At 38.6% G+C, this 17,069-nt stretch overlaps 1 protein-coding gene across 3 annotated transcripts in view; it reads left to right on the top strand.

Annotated features, from left to right (window-relative positions):
- The window catches only part of ATP6V0A1 (ATPase H+ transporting V0 subunit a1), a 61,343-nt gene extending 45,576 nt beyond the window's left edge, over positions 1–15,767 (top strand). For all 3 annotated transcript variants that reach the window (XM_032234675.1, XM_032234674.1, XM_032234676.1), the window contains exons 19-21: positions 1,686–1,803; positions 2,419–2,590; positions 14,125–15,767. In XM_032234675.1, coding sequence (XP_032090566.1) covers positions 1,686–1,803; positions 2,419–2,590; positions 14,125–14,218 — 384 coding nt within the window. In that variant the 3' untranslated portion in view covers positions 14,219–15,767. The remainder of the gene's footprint in view (positions 1–1,685; positions 1,804–2,418; positions 2,591–14,124) is intronic.
- The last annotated feature ends 1,302 nt before the right edge of the window (positions 15,768–17,069 follow it).

Below are 17,069 nucleotides of genomic sequence, written 5' to 3'. Positions count from 1 at the left end.
ATAACAGCAGATTAAATAGACCGGCCAGCTTAACCATTGTGCTCTTTTCCTTTTAGTATTTTTCATGCATTTCCAGTATATTGTGTAAATGTGCTCAGTAGGGATATGGAATGTGACTTTGTGCACAGAATTCAGCTGTCTCAGATTTTTATGGTCAATTGGCAAATAAAGCACATTTCTAAATATTCTTGCTGTTAGTAGTATGTGGAAAGTACATGGTCAAATGTCTTCGGAAATTGAAAAATTTGTAGAGAGGTGGCCAGATAGTCAATGAGGCATTAATTTGGTGTATGGCTTTTTGCCCTTTTCATCTGACAAATCACGTGAGCCTTCGAGATTTTATTCTAAACATGTATGGTGCTTATTATAAGACAAGTGTAGGTAGCATTATGCAAAAACAAGCTTGATAAAGTATCTCAAGCTTTTAAATCCAAAATATGGAAATCCCCAGTAATTTCAGTGTTTATTTAGCATATTCATGAGATTAGCTTTGGCTAAGACTTTTAAAATCTTCCATAGTTGCAAATAAGAGACTTGAATTCATTTAGTCTTTGTAGTTTGAAATATGCTCTCATGTAACTTAGAAAATTTTTGAAGCAGCAAAACTGCAGTTCGTATCTGGTACTTTTAGCTGAGTATCTTCAATTTTGAAAAGGCTCCATACATTCTAAAATGAATCAGCCAAAATAGATGGGATGTCTTAATATTATTTTATAATGTTTCATGTCTCTGGTGACTATTCATCCTTTTCTTACTGATTGTTAAATCTTATTCTTCATGATTGTTTAAATACCCAGAATTATGAGTGGCTCTTTTTCTAAAGAGTAAATGATAAGAAAATGGAAAATTTTGCAAATGCAATGACGAAATAGATAAATTCCTATCCACAGCACCTTGAAAATATGGATAATGCTTGTTAATGCTCAAGCCTCACTAAGACCAGGTTTTGTGGCAGTCCCATGTTGTTTGATAATTTTTGTCTCCTAGTACAACAGGGGCATTGAGAAGGCATGGAAATGTAGGCCACAGAGATGTAAAAGTAAGAATTATTTCCAAATTTAATGTTGTGCACTTTACTCCCAAATCAAAGTTTTCAGATGGTTTGCTTGAACCTATGATTGCATCTTGCTCTGGAGAAGCAATCCTGTTTGCAGTTTAGTGTTACACTGCATAAACAATCATTTTATGGTAATTTTATTAGAAGCTATATTAAAATACCAAACTTATACAAATTTTTTAAAATTGAAAGATTGAAAAGAAAAAAAAAAGAAAAAATAAAAGAAAGGAAAAATAAAAATGTAAAGAAAAAGTAATATATTAAGAAACTACTTTTCCCTTCATCAAAGCAAGTATAAACAATTTAATAACTTATCACGCCTCTTAAATTACACCAAATGATCCCTTCTTCCCATATCCTGTCTCTTATCTGTAAATAAACCCCTCAGATAAATAGTCTGGGGAAATAATTTTCATTTTGCCATTTCTTCCTCAGAAGCCCACATTAAGTAAATAATTCTGACCTTTAGCTGTCATAGACTTTTGAGGGCCTGAGTGCTACCTGGGAATTTTGACTATTCTTGCAATGCTAGGATTAGTTTCTGCTGTTACTTTTACTGTGTAAAGATTCTCTATTAATTGCTTCATGCTTTGTTTCTCATTAGAACTAACTTCATTTCCTTCTGCAGTTTAATTTTGGAGATACCCTTATCAATCAGTCTATCCATACCATTGAATATTGCTTAGGATGCATCTCCAATACAGCCTCATACCTGCGGCTCTGGGCACTCAGTCTGGCTCATGCACGTGAGTACTTTCTCCCTGACGTATTTGAACATAGTGAAGAGCAAAGGCAAATTCCAGTCATGAATTAAAAGATTAGTTTTTTCCCCCTTTTTATTATTAGTGTAAATGAGGGAAGGCAATCATAATACCCTTTATTAATAATAATTCATACTTTTTAAAATTATGATTCTGATAGCCCTTTGCTTTTGTCTGTGGTGACTAAAGTGGAAGTTGAAATCTAAAACAGCTGGGAGATTAAGGTTTGCACTACTCATTTCTTTTATTATGCTGAATATAAAAAGTGCTGGAAAAGATCATGTGCACTCACTATTTATTAGTTCTTTATCAAAATTATTTAAAGTACTATTTATTACATAAGTGTAAAATGTCCCTTGAAGCAGGATTTGTACTTTCCACTGTGGAATGGGTGTGGAGTTCTTTAGAGGAAATTGTTCCTGGGGTGTGTTTCCGATGTATGACTAATTTAAACAACTAGCATCTCCACACTTTCTAGGCATGATCCTTAGATACCTTTAAAAAAGAATGGCTTAAAAAACCCAGAATGAGGTTGGAACTGCTGGTCCCTTTTATCCTTCTGTTTTCATTGATTTAGAGGGTTTTTTTTTCTCTTCACAGAGCTTTCTGAAGTCCTCTGGACCATGGTGATTCACTTGGGTCTCAGTATCAATAATCTGGCTGGTGGTCTGGCCTTGTTCTTTTTATTTGCTATCTTTGCTACCCTAACAGTAGCCATCTTATTAGTTATGGAAGGTCTTTCAGCTTTCCTGCATGCCCTCCGTTTGCACTGGTGAGTGTCAAGTAGTTGATTTTCTGCTACAAAAAAATCTCATAACTCAGTAAGAACGCTTGAATCTTAGATCTGTAAAGGCTCAGTTTTGATCCCTGTCAATTCCTGATGAAATATAGATAACAAACTAAGAAGAAACCTGTGTAAAATTTTCTACCATTGCTGTCAAGCTCGGCAAATAATAGTTTGACCAGGGTTAGAAGGTTTCAGTTCAGGGTACAGCCAAGACTGTTTTTGTGTTAATACCTATTTCGACACTAATATCTATGTGTCTTGATTATCTGACTTCTTACTGTGAGTAAAGAGTGTTTTCCTCTTTACTCAGCTACTTGTTGGTTCATATTTGGTGATTCTATGCACTGAGTTCAAAGGTTGTATAAAATTTCCAATGACCATGATCATGTTCAGTCCATTTCCAATGAACCGAAGCTGTCTGTAGCAATATTGCAGATCTCATATTTCAGACTGGCTAATTCAGATCATGAAGGAGAAAGAGCATTCTTCCTGCAATTCAGTTGGTTGAATTCACATACTGTGGTCATTTTGGCAAATTGGAATCCAGCTAATATAATTTGTAAATCATAGTTGTACTAAGAATGATATACAAATTGTTGCTTAGTAACTTATTACTTGATGTAAAGTTGCAACTCCAGCAATTATCTCAAGGTGAAAATCTGAAGAAACCTCCTGTCAATCTTAATTTTAGCAATGACGCATTGCAGGATGCTAGCTATTCTGATAGGGAAACTGCCAAATCGAATTCCCTTTCCCCCATCTCTGCCTTAGCTTCCTTAGTGTTCAGCTTGAAGAAAAAAACAGCTTCCCTTATGTGCAGGAACCTTTTAGTGTTGAGAGAAAAATGGGAAGAAAGCTACATTATGATTCTCCTTCTTCCCTTGTGTGCATTGTATCCCAGTGGAGTCTATCTCAAAGATGGGCAAAGCAGAAACCTACCTACATAGAAGTATTTATTATGTAGAACTATGTAAAACTGTGCATTCTTTTTGGCAGAGGTCCAGAGCACCAATGCATGAAACATAATTCCATTCTTCCACTGGTTCCTTGCATAAGTCTTCTCTCAGTTTTAAAGGGGTATTCTTGATTCTGAAATGGTATTTCCTGGACTATTTTGCCAACATTTACAGAATAAGCATGACAGTGATTAATCAAATGGATTATAAGTTTTCACGCAATTATTTTTGGGTGTTAAAACTATTACTTCAAGATCTAACAGGCGAAGATTCTCCAGAATCTATCTTGGATTTAGCATCTTTGACTCTTCAGTGTACTTTTGCTGTGCTCTGAGTCATAGCTTGTAGCACTTGTTTTCCTTGCCTATTTGATGTTAAGTTGCTTATTTGTTGCAAATAAGCAGGGGGGGGGGATTCTTTTCTTGTCAGGAAAGTCCAGCTTTACTGAACAATAGAAGCTACACTATTTGCAATCATGACATCAACCACTATCTCAATCTTGCAGGAGGGCCCAGAGATCACTTTCCTTGCCCTGCCCTTTTTATTTGTGCCAAGTTCCAAACACAAAAGCTTCCCACATGACCAGCTGTATTTGAAGATAGGAGGCGTTGAGTCATTTTTGGTTAGGGCAAAGTTCACCATCAATACCCAAGCTTGCAGAAATCTCTGTTGGTTGTCTGAGACCTTAAACTGAAAATTTTGCTTGGGAGAAAAACCAAATGTTTTTCAAAAGATGTTTCCGTCAATAAAAAGAGAATAAATGATGGGCAGTGGAAGAAGCAAGGTTCCCTTCGCATCAGCAGATAATCTGAATAGCTGCTAGTAAGCTGAATTTAAAATAATACTCTGTGAAATGTTCAGATTGTGCACAAAATTGCACATAGATCATTTGCATCTGGGAGGAACAAAACAAATAATACTCTTCCTGCAAGATCCAATCTGGATTGGTCACCAAAACCAGAGTTGATACCCTTCCTGCCAACGAATTAGAAATGCATTTCCAAACTGCAAAGAAATTGAATTCCACTTAAATAAAAGCTTGCTTGTAAAGTTTTAAAACAGTATTACACTTTTCTTAAAGAGTAGGCATGTAGTAATAGACATATTGAAGAAGATAAATAATTTGGAACTCTAGAACTAAAGTGAATGAAGGTAATGTTTGGCTGAGAGACTTGCATGTTCAATAGATCTTTTCTCCATCATTTGCAGGATGGTGATAGATGAAGAAATAGGGAGGAGGGGAGTCCTTTTGATTTAATGAGCTTTCACTTTATGCATTAAGTTGGCATACAGTAATAACGTAGGAATTCTGGCTTAATATACCATAGAATGAATACACTCTTATTAGAACATAAGCAGTTGGTTCCACTTTGTGCTTAGCTTCCTTTGAATGTATAAATTAGCATAGACTGATGGGTCTTTCTCATTATGGCTTATTAAGCTAGGTCTTACCATATATATGAAAGCCTTCCTATTAAGTCAGAGCATTGATCCATCCTGCTTTCTGGGATCCTTTTATCTAGAGGTGCCAAAGTTTGTACTTGGCAGCCTTCTGCCTGTGGAGGGCTAGTTTATGAAATGAGTCACCTTATTTTCCCTTAGTATTCATAAGCTGTGAATGTGTTTGCTGCAAGGGAGAATGGAATGAATTCTTCAGACCACTGGAAAAATACTTTCCGTTTCTCCCTGTTTTGCCATTCCTGGCTGGGATGGGTTTATCTTATAATTTTTAGGCAGCTGTACATTCCAGGGAGATGATTGCCCTGGCTGAGTCACACCTTTTCAAATAAATTCTGGGTTTCCTTATTTATATGGCTGCATGAGAAGAAAGTGGATATTTTACAATTATATACTGCTGGTGGATTAGATTCTACTTCTTCTACTACACAAAAAAATCCTTTTGCCAGTGAATTGACAGCTATGAAAGATTGGTACAGTGCAATTTATTAGTTTAGACCAGGGGTAGTCAACCTTTTTATACCTACCACCCACTTTTCTATCTTGCTAGTAGTAAAATTTTCTAATTGCCCACCGGTTCCACCAGTAATGGTGATTTATAAAATAGGGAAATAACTTTACTTTATAAAATTTATAAAGCAGAGTTACAGCAAACTCCTACTGCCCACCATGAAAGCTAGAACGCCCACTAGTGGGCGGTAGGGACCAGGTTGACTACTATTGGTTTAGACTATGCGAGAATTGGAGAAGACAAGCAGGGTGGAGTTGTACCCACAAGAGCCTTGGCAGCTGGAAAGAGAATAACCCAAAGACAATCAGAGTTGTGCTATTGAAAAAAGTAATATTTAGGATTTTTTAGGATTTTTAGGATTTTATTAAGGATTTATATGCCGCCCTTTTCCCTGAGGGGACTCAGGGCGGCTTACAATAATGAGGGGAAGGGGGTGCAAGACAAGACTTAAAAGAAAAAAAAAAATCGTGAATAAAAGAAAATTATCCATAAAAACACAACATTCACTCAACATTCGGGCGGGGTGAGAGTAATCCTATCCCCAGGCCTGACGGGATAGCCAGGTCTTGAGGGCTGTGCGGAAGGCCTGGACTGTGGTGAGGGTACGGATCTCCACGGGGAGGTTGTTCCATAATGTCGGAGCTGCAACTGAGAAGGCTCTCCTCCGCGTAGTCGCCAGTCGGCACTGACTGGCGGATGGAATTCGGAGGAGGCCTACTCTGTGCGATCTGATGGGACGCAGGGAGCTAATTGGCAGGAGGCGGTCTCTCAAATAGTCAGATCCACTACCATGGAGCGCTTTATAGGTGGTAAGTAGGACCTTGAAGTGCACCCGACGATCAACAGGTAGCCAGCGCAGCTCACGGAGGATTGGTGTTATATGGGCGAACCGTGGTGCGCCCATAATCACTCGCGCGGCCGCGTTCTGAACTAGCTGAAGTCGCCGGATGCTCTTCAAGGGCAGCCCCATGTAGAGCACATTGCAGTATTCCAGCCTAGAGATCACAGAAATTAGAAATGTGTTCCCTCTCATGACATGTATTTGTGTGACCAAGTTATAGTCCCCTTTCAAGTTAAGAGTGAAAATCCAAAAGATAACTCAGACCAGGAGCAGAAATAAGGCTCACCTTGTTCAGCAAAGGTACATGATGCATTGGAAATGAACTTGTTCCTGAAGGACAAGATCTGTGGAATTTCCAGGCTAAATGAAAAGAATGGCTACTATTGCAGTTAGCTAGGCCAAGGGAGTGGGAGCAGCAGCAGCAGATAACTTGGTGCCAATTGGATGTGATACTTTTCATGCCACAAAGGAACTGCACATTCTGTTGAGGGTTGTGTATAAGTAGAAGGGATGGGGAGAGGAAGTTTTTTGAGACAATATTCTCAGTTATGGGTTTTGGAATGATCCAGAATTTAATCTGATTCAGAAATGGAGAATTTATGTTTCCCTGCTCTTATTATTTTTAAAGAGTGTTGTTCTTCCAGTAATAAGATTGTGGAGTTTGCTCTATGCTCTCTCTATTTTTGAATAAATAATACAAAAATATCTAGATTAAATCTGCAACAATCAGTGTCACTATTTGGGGCATGGGGAGATTCTTGTTTCTAGATATAGGTAGTCCTTGACTTTCAACAATTTGTTTTAGTGACTGTTTGAAGCTATAAGTGACATGACCATTTTTCACACGTTACAGCATTTCCTTGGTCACATGATCAAAATTCAGATGTTTGGCAAATGATACATATTTATGATAGTTGCAGTGTCCTGGAGTCACGTGATTATCTTTTGCAACCTTATAAGTCAAAATCAGTGGGGAAGTCACATTCACTTAACAGCCTTGTTACTAACTTAACAAGTGCAATGATTCACTTAACAACTGTGGCAAAAAAAGTTGTAAAAAATTTTGGGCCACAATTCATTTAACAATCTCTTGTTTAGCAATAGAAATTTTGGCTCAACTGTGACTAAGTCAAGGACTAACTGTTTTCTGTTCTCTTTTGCTGTCAGCAGAATTGCAGCTACTCATAAATACTTCTGAACTGGATTGCTGCTTGCCTTTTGGTAGTAAACATCCCTTCCTTCCCATTTGGTTGCATTTCATACCATTTTTGTCTGATGTTCAATCACAAATGCTAGTTGACACAGAAAGTTGATCTTGAAAGTTCAGTGATTCCTAGTTTTGTGGCATAAATTTTAAATGTTGACAAATGGGACTATTTCTCTTGCTCCCTCCCCCAACTCTGCCAATCAGTAGCTTCAACAAGCAAAGAGAAGTAAAATGTGGGGGTTTTCCCCTAAGTCGTAAGCAGAACTGTTTGTGAAATTGATAACCTTAATGGATTGAACAGAAGGTAGCAACAGAGAAGTGCTAGTGCTGGGGGTGAGGATAGGGAAGCAAAGATGACTCTGGGCCGCTTTAGGGAGTCTGCCTTTGCTCTGCAAAGATCCCCCCCCCCCGCCACACACACACTTCATGAGAGGTTGAATGTAAAATACTTTATCCAGTGAGATAAATTTTAGATCATTCTGTCCCATTTTTTGCACTCCACATCCTCACTTATTTACTAGTAGGCTACCCACTCTTCAATGTTTGCATTATTGATTGCTGCCTTAAGTAATGAGTTTCTGTGCTGCATGTAATTTTTGTAGCTGGAGTTCAATAGATGCTCAGTGTAAAAGTTACACTTCTGTACTGAGTATGGAAAGACAACTTTGATCTAACTACTGATTTAATTTTATCCCTTGATTTAGGCAGGAGTGGGTAGCCAATTAGTCAAACATGCTTCTCGCTCTCAATCTTTTTGTTTCATTTTCATAATCTTTAGTATTTTTCAGAGTATAAGGCACACCAGACTATAAGACAGGCCTTAATTTTTGGAGAGGAAAACAGGAAAAACAAATTCTGCCTCTGCCTACTAGCATCCATCAATATTAATCTGGCTAGCGTCCTTGCAGCAAACGGCCTGTTCAGCTTCAGCACGTTATTACAGCCTGATTCAGCAGGAGCAGCTGATTGGCTGGGAATGGGAGATGGATCTGGCCAGGAGGAATTGTTTATGCAATCAGGGAGGAAAAAGAGTGTTTCAGAAGGTGGGCGATTCCAGGCTGCAGTAATTGCAGATGGGTCTCCAGGGCCAGGAGCAGAAGCTGACTGGCTTCTGCATGGGTCATGTGGAGAAGTAGAGATGCCTAAGGAGCAGCTAAGCTTCCCCTCCTTTAAAAATTTAGGTTGAATTGCTTTGGGCACAAAGATTCTCCTTTGCAAAGCTGCTCATCCTTTGGCCACCCATTTTTTTGGCAGTCAGACCAACCCTACAAGGTGGGGGGGGGAATATTTTGGGCAACATCTGCTCTACCCCCATGAATATGCAAGGGACAGCCTTGAGAGATTTCCCCCCCCCCCCTTTTCTTTCTCTTCTGCTCCCCCTCCAAACACTGAGACTGCCTTTTTTCTCTCCCTCAGCTACCCATCAGCTGCTGGCTGCCCTTCCTTCTACTCTTAGACAAGTTGCTTCCCCCTCTTCCCTCAGAAAGGGAGGGAGAGCCCCACCATCACCCCCCATGGATGACCCCCTTTTGGCCTCACTTCATTAAAGTGGAGAAGCCCCTTTCCAACCTGCACTATGGAGGCAAAACAAAACCCTGCACCACAGGCTTCCCCCTCGCTATGTTTGCAAAAGCGCCCATTGTGCACCCAGCACCTGGTCCCAGCTCATTCGCCTCCACTGACCCCCGCTCTTTCACAGCACACCTGAGGCCAGGCATGGGCTTCCTGAAATGTTTGCTTCTAGGACCCATCCACAAAGTCTCCCAACAGCTATCTGGCCTCCCGGGCTGGCCAGGGGCAAAGATAGCCAGTACGACATGCCCCCCCTAAAGCTGCGTGGCTTGGGAAGGAAAGGTGGCACCAAGTTTTCGCCAGAGGAACCCACCACCACCAACACACATACTCCCTGCCCGCCTCACAGAGCTCCCTCTTCCCTGGCTCCCTCCAAATGTAGCCCGGTCCAGATTAATCCTTGAACCAGATGGAGGGCGGTCAGCTTCTGCTCCTGGCTCGGAAGACGGATTTGTGAATCGGCCATTGCCTGAAATGCTCTTTTTCCACCCCAACTGCAAAAATGGGGCATGCATTCCCCCTGGCCAGATCAGTCTTCTGGGCCAGGAGCAGAAGCCGACTGCCCTCCATCTGGGTTGTCTAAAGAAGGGGAAGGCCAAGCAGCAAGCCACCTTGTCTTACGCCTCCTGCGCAATGCCCACTTCACCTGCTCCTTCTCCAGATGACCTAGGCGGCTACATTCGGTGTATAAGATGCACCCAGATTTTCACCCTCTTTTTTGGGGGGGAAAGGTCCATCTTATAGTTCAAAAAATATGGTAATTATACTACTGAACTTTAGCTGCAAAAAATAATAAATGCTGTACCAGTAATCTTCAACTTGCAAGCACTAATTGGGATCAAAATTTCTGTTGCTAAACAAGGCATTCATTAAATGAGTTGTACTCAATTTTTTGCTACAGTTGCTAAACAACAGCAGTTGTTTAGTGAATCACATGATGACTAAGTGAATCTCATTTCTCTAATTGACTTTGCTTGTTGGAAGCTGATTAGAAAGATTGCAAATGATAATCACATGACCCTGGGAATTTTGATCATATGACTGTAGAGATGTTATGATGGTCATAAGTGCAAGGACTTGTTCTAAGTCACTTTTTTCAGTGTTGTTTTAACCTTGAATTGTTTCTAAACAAATGGTTGTAAGTCAAGGACTACCTATATAGTTTATTGACACTTTCATTCTTGGCCTCCAAGGAAGATGTTCAACCCAGTTCTTGATTTAGGATATAGTTGAATATAGACAGTGATGAAAAATATGCATCTGGAATATCTCCTTTCAAGTTACAATTGGGTTCTTATACAATTGAATGATTCTTAACGAACAAAAACCATGTATAATAAGCTGTTCCTCTGATAAGCTGTTTTGCTAAGTATAGGAAGTTTAGGGAATAACTTTTTCTTTTTTGGCATATTTTTTTGACATAATAAAAGTATTCGGCCATGTTAGCCTAACTTTAATATCCTTGTAGTGAACAGAGTTAAGTGATACTAAGGTAAAGGTTCCCCTCGCACATATGTGCTAGTCGTTCCCGACTAGCACAGGGGCGGTGCTTATCTCCGTTTCTAAGCCAAAGAGCCAGCACTGTCCAAAGACATCTCCGTGGTCATGTGGTCGGAATCACTAAATGCTGAAGGAGCATGGAATGTTACCTTTCCACCAAAGGTGGTTCCCATTTTTCTACTTGTATTTTTACATGCTTTCAAACTGCTAGGCTGGCAGAATCTGGGACAGGTAAGGGGAGCTCACTCTGTTACGCGGCACTAGGGATTTGAACCACTGAACTGCTGACTTTTCTGATTGACAAACTCAGCGTCTTAGCCACTGAGCCACCACGTCCCTTCTTTAGTGACACTAGCAAACCTTAAATTATACCAAATGTAGAGTTTGTAAAATATAAGCAGTAATTCAAATTGATACATTAATGAATAAAGTCTCTCCCATTTGTTTTCTTTTCTGTAGTTTCACATTTACCTACAAACTAACTGAAACTGTTATTTGTTCCTTACAGCCTCATTACATTCTGTCCCTGAGAAAGCATGTGTATTTTAATACAAGCAATGAGATGGATGTTGTTTCTAAAAAGAGGCCAGTATTTAAAATGTTCCCTTAATGTGGAAAACCAGTAAATAATTTCCTCAAAACCTGGCAGGCAAAAAGGGTGGAAAATATTTCCTATCTTGGGCCAAAAGAAGATCACCAGACCTGTTTTTTTAATGAATCATGGAGTTTTTCTTTCCATGTTTGATGCCTGTTTTTGATTGAGCAGCCTTTTGGTATAATTCTCTTTATATTCTGAGTGGAATTAAAATTAGTGGAGATTGTAGAATAACAAAGAAATGTTCTGACATTAAGATGAAGGAAAAGTTGGGAAGAGATTTTAAGATTCTTCTTTCCTAGAACTTTAAATGGGTATAGCAGTTCTCTGGTGCAATTGAGGTATAAGCCTCTGGTCTTAAAACAAGGTGATCCAGTAGTGGGTTCCGGATCCCGGTGCAACTGGTAAGGGGCAATGGAGCCCAACATCCACCACATGAATGCACGCAGTGTGCACGCACACACGCGTAGCACACACATGTGTTCTTATCTCACTGCTCTGTGGAGCGTCGCGCAGGCACCATGCGCTCCATGCACGTGTGCGGAAGTGCTGAAGAGCTAAAATACAGATAAGGAGCTCGGGCCGGCAGATGGGCCCTCCGGAGCACTGTACCGGAACGGTACCCAGTGCTCCAGGCAGGTACCGCCTGCAACCCACCACTGCTGTGATCCTACAGGTAGTCCTTGAATTATAATAGTTCATTTGGTGTCTGTTCAAATTGCACTGAAAAAAGTGACTAATGACCCTTTTTCACACATATGACAATTTCAGTATCCATATAGTCACGTGATCAAAATTTAGACACTTGGCAACTGGCTCATATTTATGACAGTTGCAGTGCCTCGAGGTGATCACCTTTTGCAACCTTATAAGCAAAGTTAATGGGGAAACCAGATTCACTTAACAATTATGTTACTAGCTTAACAACTGCAATGATTCACTTAACAACTGTGGTAAGAAAGGTTGCAAAATTAGGCAAAATTCATTTAACAAATGTTTCATCTAGTAACAAAAATTTTGGACTTAATTGTTGTTGTAAGTCAAGGACTATCTGTACTTTGAGCTATTCCATTCTAGCACTGCTTATATTTTTATAAAATATAAAATATGCATTTTTTTTAATTTGTCAAATATATTTTATGGATAACTAATTGTTACAATGTCTGTTTATAAACTTATAGTTAAGGAGCAAATGTAGCTTTGAGCTTGAGTTGGCTTATTGACTAACTGATGACATTACTATAATGAGAAATTGTAACACTTTTGCAAAGGTGTGTAAGGTGATTTGAAACAACTAAAATGGAAAATGATTTTTTTAAATATTTTTTAATGAATCGTGGAGTTTTTCTTTCCATGTTTGATGCCTGTTTTTGATTGGGCAGCCTTGATTGTTGGAGTATGTAGCTATCCTATAATTTATTTGGTAAACTCAAACTGAAACAGGCCTGGAGAAATAGACTTGTCCATTCCTGCTTCATTTCCACGAAAGTACCATAATTTGCATAAAATAGAAATAAAATAGAAGAAAGAATGGTGAATAGAACAGAATAATAAACTAGAGTAGTTTATTGGCCATGGGTGATTAGTTTTGCAAGGAATTTGTCTTATTGCATAAGATCAGTGTACATGCAAACAACAAATGAATATGATCATAATAATGATGCTTACATAATCCACAAAGTCTGTGTGTAGGTGGTGGGTGTGGGTGTGGATGTGTATGCATATGCACTGGAAGCTTCTACTCTATATGATACTGTGTTGCAGTGGTCAATCTGATATGGGGGCAGAGAGAACCAACCAATGATTATTCTGATAATGTAGTATAAGAAGCTCTTTTGGGGGATACCCAATGTTGGATTCGCTTAGCCAGTGAGTAGATGGTGAGCCAGAACTACTGATTCTTTTTTTACAGAAACAATAAATTGGGACTGAAGATGGTGATTGGACCACCTCATTCAGTTGATAAGAATTTAGACAATAAGTGCAACAATCTGCCTATGCAAGTCAGTTTGCACAAATAGGTGTGCTTTGCTTGGGTCCATTTAATCTTTTAAAAAGGAGCTTTTACCCTCCATTATAAAATAAAGGGTTTATACTTTTTATCTCGGGGGGAAAACATTAAGGCCATGTAAACGTTTGGCAGTCCTGCAGGGTTCTTTTAGGAATGTTAACATACTAGATCATAGAACAGTCTTCCTCAACCTGGTAACATCCAGGCATATTGGTATTGCAAATTCCTGAATTCCTAGGCATGCTACTAGATATTCTGAAAATTGCAACATCAGCATATTTGTTGGGTGTCTTATTGGGGAAAACTGCATTACTGAATAAATTGTCACTGTCTTCAGTGCCATTCCATGTTTCCTTGCTTGTAGTTCTCTATTGGCATTTCATGCAATTTTAATCTTGAAAATGGACTGATGATAACTCATAGGATATTTGGAACGGTATGTAATGCAACAAAATGTAAGAATCATAGGAAGAACTTACAGATAGGTCTCATTTAGGAATCACAATAGGTTCTAGTGAAGTGATCGCTAAACAAATCAGGTAACTGAAAAAGGCGGAGAGACAGATGAAGATTACTAGTTGCTACGATCTCATTCAGATAAAGTTTTCTCATGCAGTAACATGAGCATTATTCTAACTCCAAATTGCATTGTTGTAATGTACAGGGTGTAAGTATCAACATTGCTTGCAATATGCTACCATTTATTATTGTCATATTTTGAATGGTTGCTATCCAATGTAGTTGCTAAATGATAGCTTTTGATTTAGGAAATAAAATGTCAGTACTACTTTGGATTCTTAGAGAAATTTCAAATATATATGATAATGTGCAACCAATGACTGCTTTTCATCTGTCTTTTTCTTACCAGGGTGGAATTCCAGAATAAATTCTACATGGGTACCGGGTTCAAGTTTCTTCCATTCTCATTTGACAGTATCCGTGATGGAAAATTTGATGAATAATCATCTTAGAGACATAATGCCTGGAAGTGTGGCACTAAATCCAGATCTTTACCTGCATGTGCGCATACATATATATGTCTTCCTAAATGATAATCTGATGTGTAGTTTTCCATTGTGTTCATAATATCCTAGTGATAATAATTTTATATTTCATTTAAAGTTTTTATTGAAGGAAAAAAAATCCTAAGAGGATACTCAGAATTTCAGGGGTGGGGGGATTGCTAGCAAAATTAAACTGTACTTTTGGCAAGTCTTGGTTTTATAATATAAGTGCTGTCAGAGGAATGTTTGTGATTATGGAGGACGATATCCAGGTGGTCTGTAGTTGTCTTGTTCCCCAAAGCCATGGCAGCTAAAAGAGAAAAATCCACGTTTCTAGTCCTATAAATTGCTTCAGATTTGGGGAAACACCTATATTGCATACATTTGTTTTGATGACTTGATGATTAAAGGGGGCTCAGTTATTCATCCATGCAATGTATACGCTTTCCATTCAGATTTTCAAAAGAACATTTATATTTCCTACAGATTGGTATAAAGGTTGCAATCCAAAAACAGTCTCATTTACAATAGCCTCCTCCTGCATTTTTTTCTCAGTTAAATCACAAACTAAAGGGATGACAGTGCACCAGAAAGTCCCTTCACTATCATGACAGACATTTTAAGTGTTTGTCCCTGCACAGGATTTTTTCCATATTTTAAATGTAATTTTAAAGCTGGAAACCTTTTTTTTTTTGGTAATATTTGAAGTGTAATCTAGAAAATGTAAGTGGAAAACAAATTGCTTTTTGCCCCCCCCCCCAAAAAAAAACACCCCCAAACCTTTGCATCTTGCCATTATCAGAAATTTCTTTTCCCTAGATGAAAAGAGCAAGTGGAGGAGCAAATTACTTGTTTACCCTGTTATAGCTGGCTTCTGTTTGCTCCACATGATTAATTAATAAGGAAATTTAATAACACTGGTTAAAATCTGAACTGCTTGTTTTGTTCAAAGAAAACTCAGAATCTTTCACTTCCGTTCTCACATGAGCTTGACACCTATTACTGCTGTAGGGAAAAACTTGGCTTCTCTTGACATGTCTACAGCTGAACAGTTCAAGAGAGTGTGGTAACTTGACAGCAGGCAATAGCAGCAGTATATATGTTTTTAGGACACATTCTCCTTTAAAATAGGAATAGCTTGAGGGTAACACCTGTCTTTGGTTTGTGTGTGTTTAGATGCAGGAATAAATCTAGCATTGTATGCCTCTGTAAATTTATGCTGTGAGTGTCGTGCTGTGGTGTGTTAGATAAATGTGCACTTTTCTGAAAGTGTTTCACATGAAGTCTTCTGGGCCCTTTATTGGTACTTAAAGAATGAGCCTTGATGTGCTAACTTTACAAGAGGGTGCAAAAACAACACTTTTTAATGGAAACTGTGAAATTATAGCTGTTGCTGTTGTGTAAAATGCAAAAAAAAACCTGTTTTGACCACTATAATATGCAGTAAAGTTTTTTCCTATTTTTCTCATCAGCTAATTGCTGTTATCTATTAAAGCAGTTGAAGTCACCTGTAATGTCTTGTGTTTTTTTTAATGTATTTGGGGGAATGAAATGGATGAGGAAGATTAAAAGAGAAGAGGGTGAACACAGATGTAGGAACACAGAAAAACAAATATTATAAAACAGATCATTCCAAAAGCCAAATTCTAGAATCAGTTACTGGTAAAATTCTTTTTATTGTTGTTGTAATATTTGGGATTTAATCAATTTTGCTGTTTAATATAATCCCCCCCCTATTCTCCCCCCTCCTCTTCAATTATACTCCAATCCCATCCACTAAAACTGGAGTTGTATTTTTATTCTGTTATCCCTTTGGCTTATAAAATTTCAATGGCTTTCCACCCACAAAAGTGAAAAACTTTTTTTTAAACGAACTGACTCTTGGGAAATTTATTTATTTAATATATTTCTTGCCTTTTTTCAGGAGCTCAGGACAGCACACATAGTGCTTCCTCCTTTTATTTTCCTCTGCAGAGCAAAACCTGCATGGTAGGGATGGCTAAAAGAATTAGTAGTCATCCAGTGAACTCTCATGGCTGAGAATGGAATTTAAACCTAAGACTCTTCAGTGCCATTTCAGCACCAAAACCATTACATTATGTTAGCTCTATATTTTAGAATTCTGAAATACTCCAGTTTGAAACTGCTTGGTGTTCCCATCTCTTTGATCAATACCAGATTGTTCATTTTCATGGAGTTATTAGATCTGAATATTTGACTCTGCTGCCTTTTGTGGCCCATGCTAGTCTATGGGCTCTTGTCTCTTTAATCTTCCAGGATAAATTCCAATATTACAACGTTTTCACTGGGACTGAACCTCAAAATATCCACCAAAAGTAAATGCCAATTTTCCCTAAACAGATTTATGGTCCTTCATTTCCAAAATTCTCAGCAATGGCCATGCTGACTGGGGAATTGTAGGAGTTGATGTCCACATATTGGAGAGTACTACATGTTGGAGAGATTTAGAGAAGGCTTGTATAACAGCAGTAAGTGCAACTTTACCTCAAGTCCTTTAAAGTATTCCCTTCTACTTTTGCTTAGCTGTAGGAGGCTCAATCAGACCATTCTTATCTCAAAGGTTTCCAGAAAGTAGATGTGCTTTAATGTCTTAAACCAAAAAATGAACTAACAACAAATATTGCTGTTAAAGAATAAAACAGAGTCAAAAAGCCAGTTTATCCAATGCAAACTGAACATCTTACAGAGGTGGTAGATTATATGTCTGATACCAGGTGGTTAGGGAAGGATGTGGAGGACGTTGTCCAGGTATCTTATGAAATCTTGTTAGCAGGAATGTGCTCATTTT

Source organism: Thamnophis elegans, chromosome Z (assembly GCF_009769535.1).
Source record: "Thamnophis elegans isolate rThaEle1 chromosome Z, rThaEle1.pri, whole genome shotgun sequence".
In the NCBI taxonomy this organism is placed as follows: Eukaryota; Metazoa; Chordata; class Lepidosauria; order Squamata; family Colubridae; genus Thamnophis; species Thamnophis elegans.
Note: the sequence above shows the minus strand (reverse complement) of the source record. Positions and strands in the feature narration are given on the sequence as shown.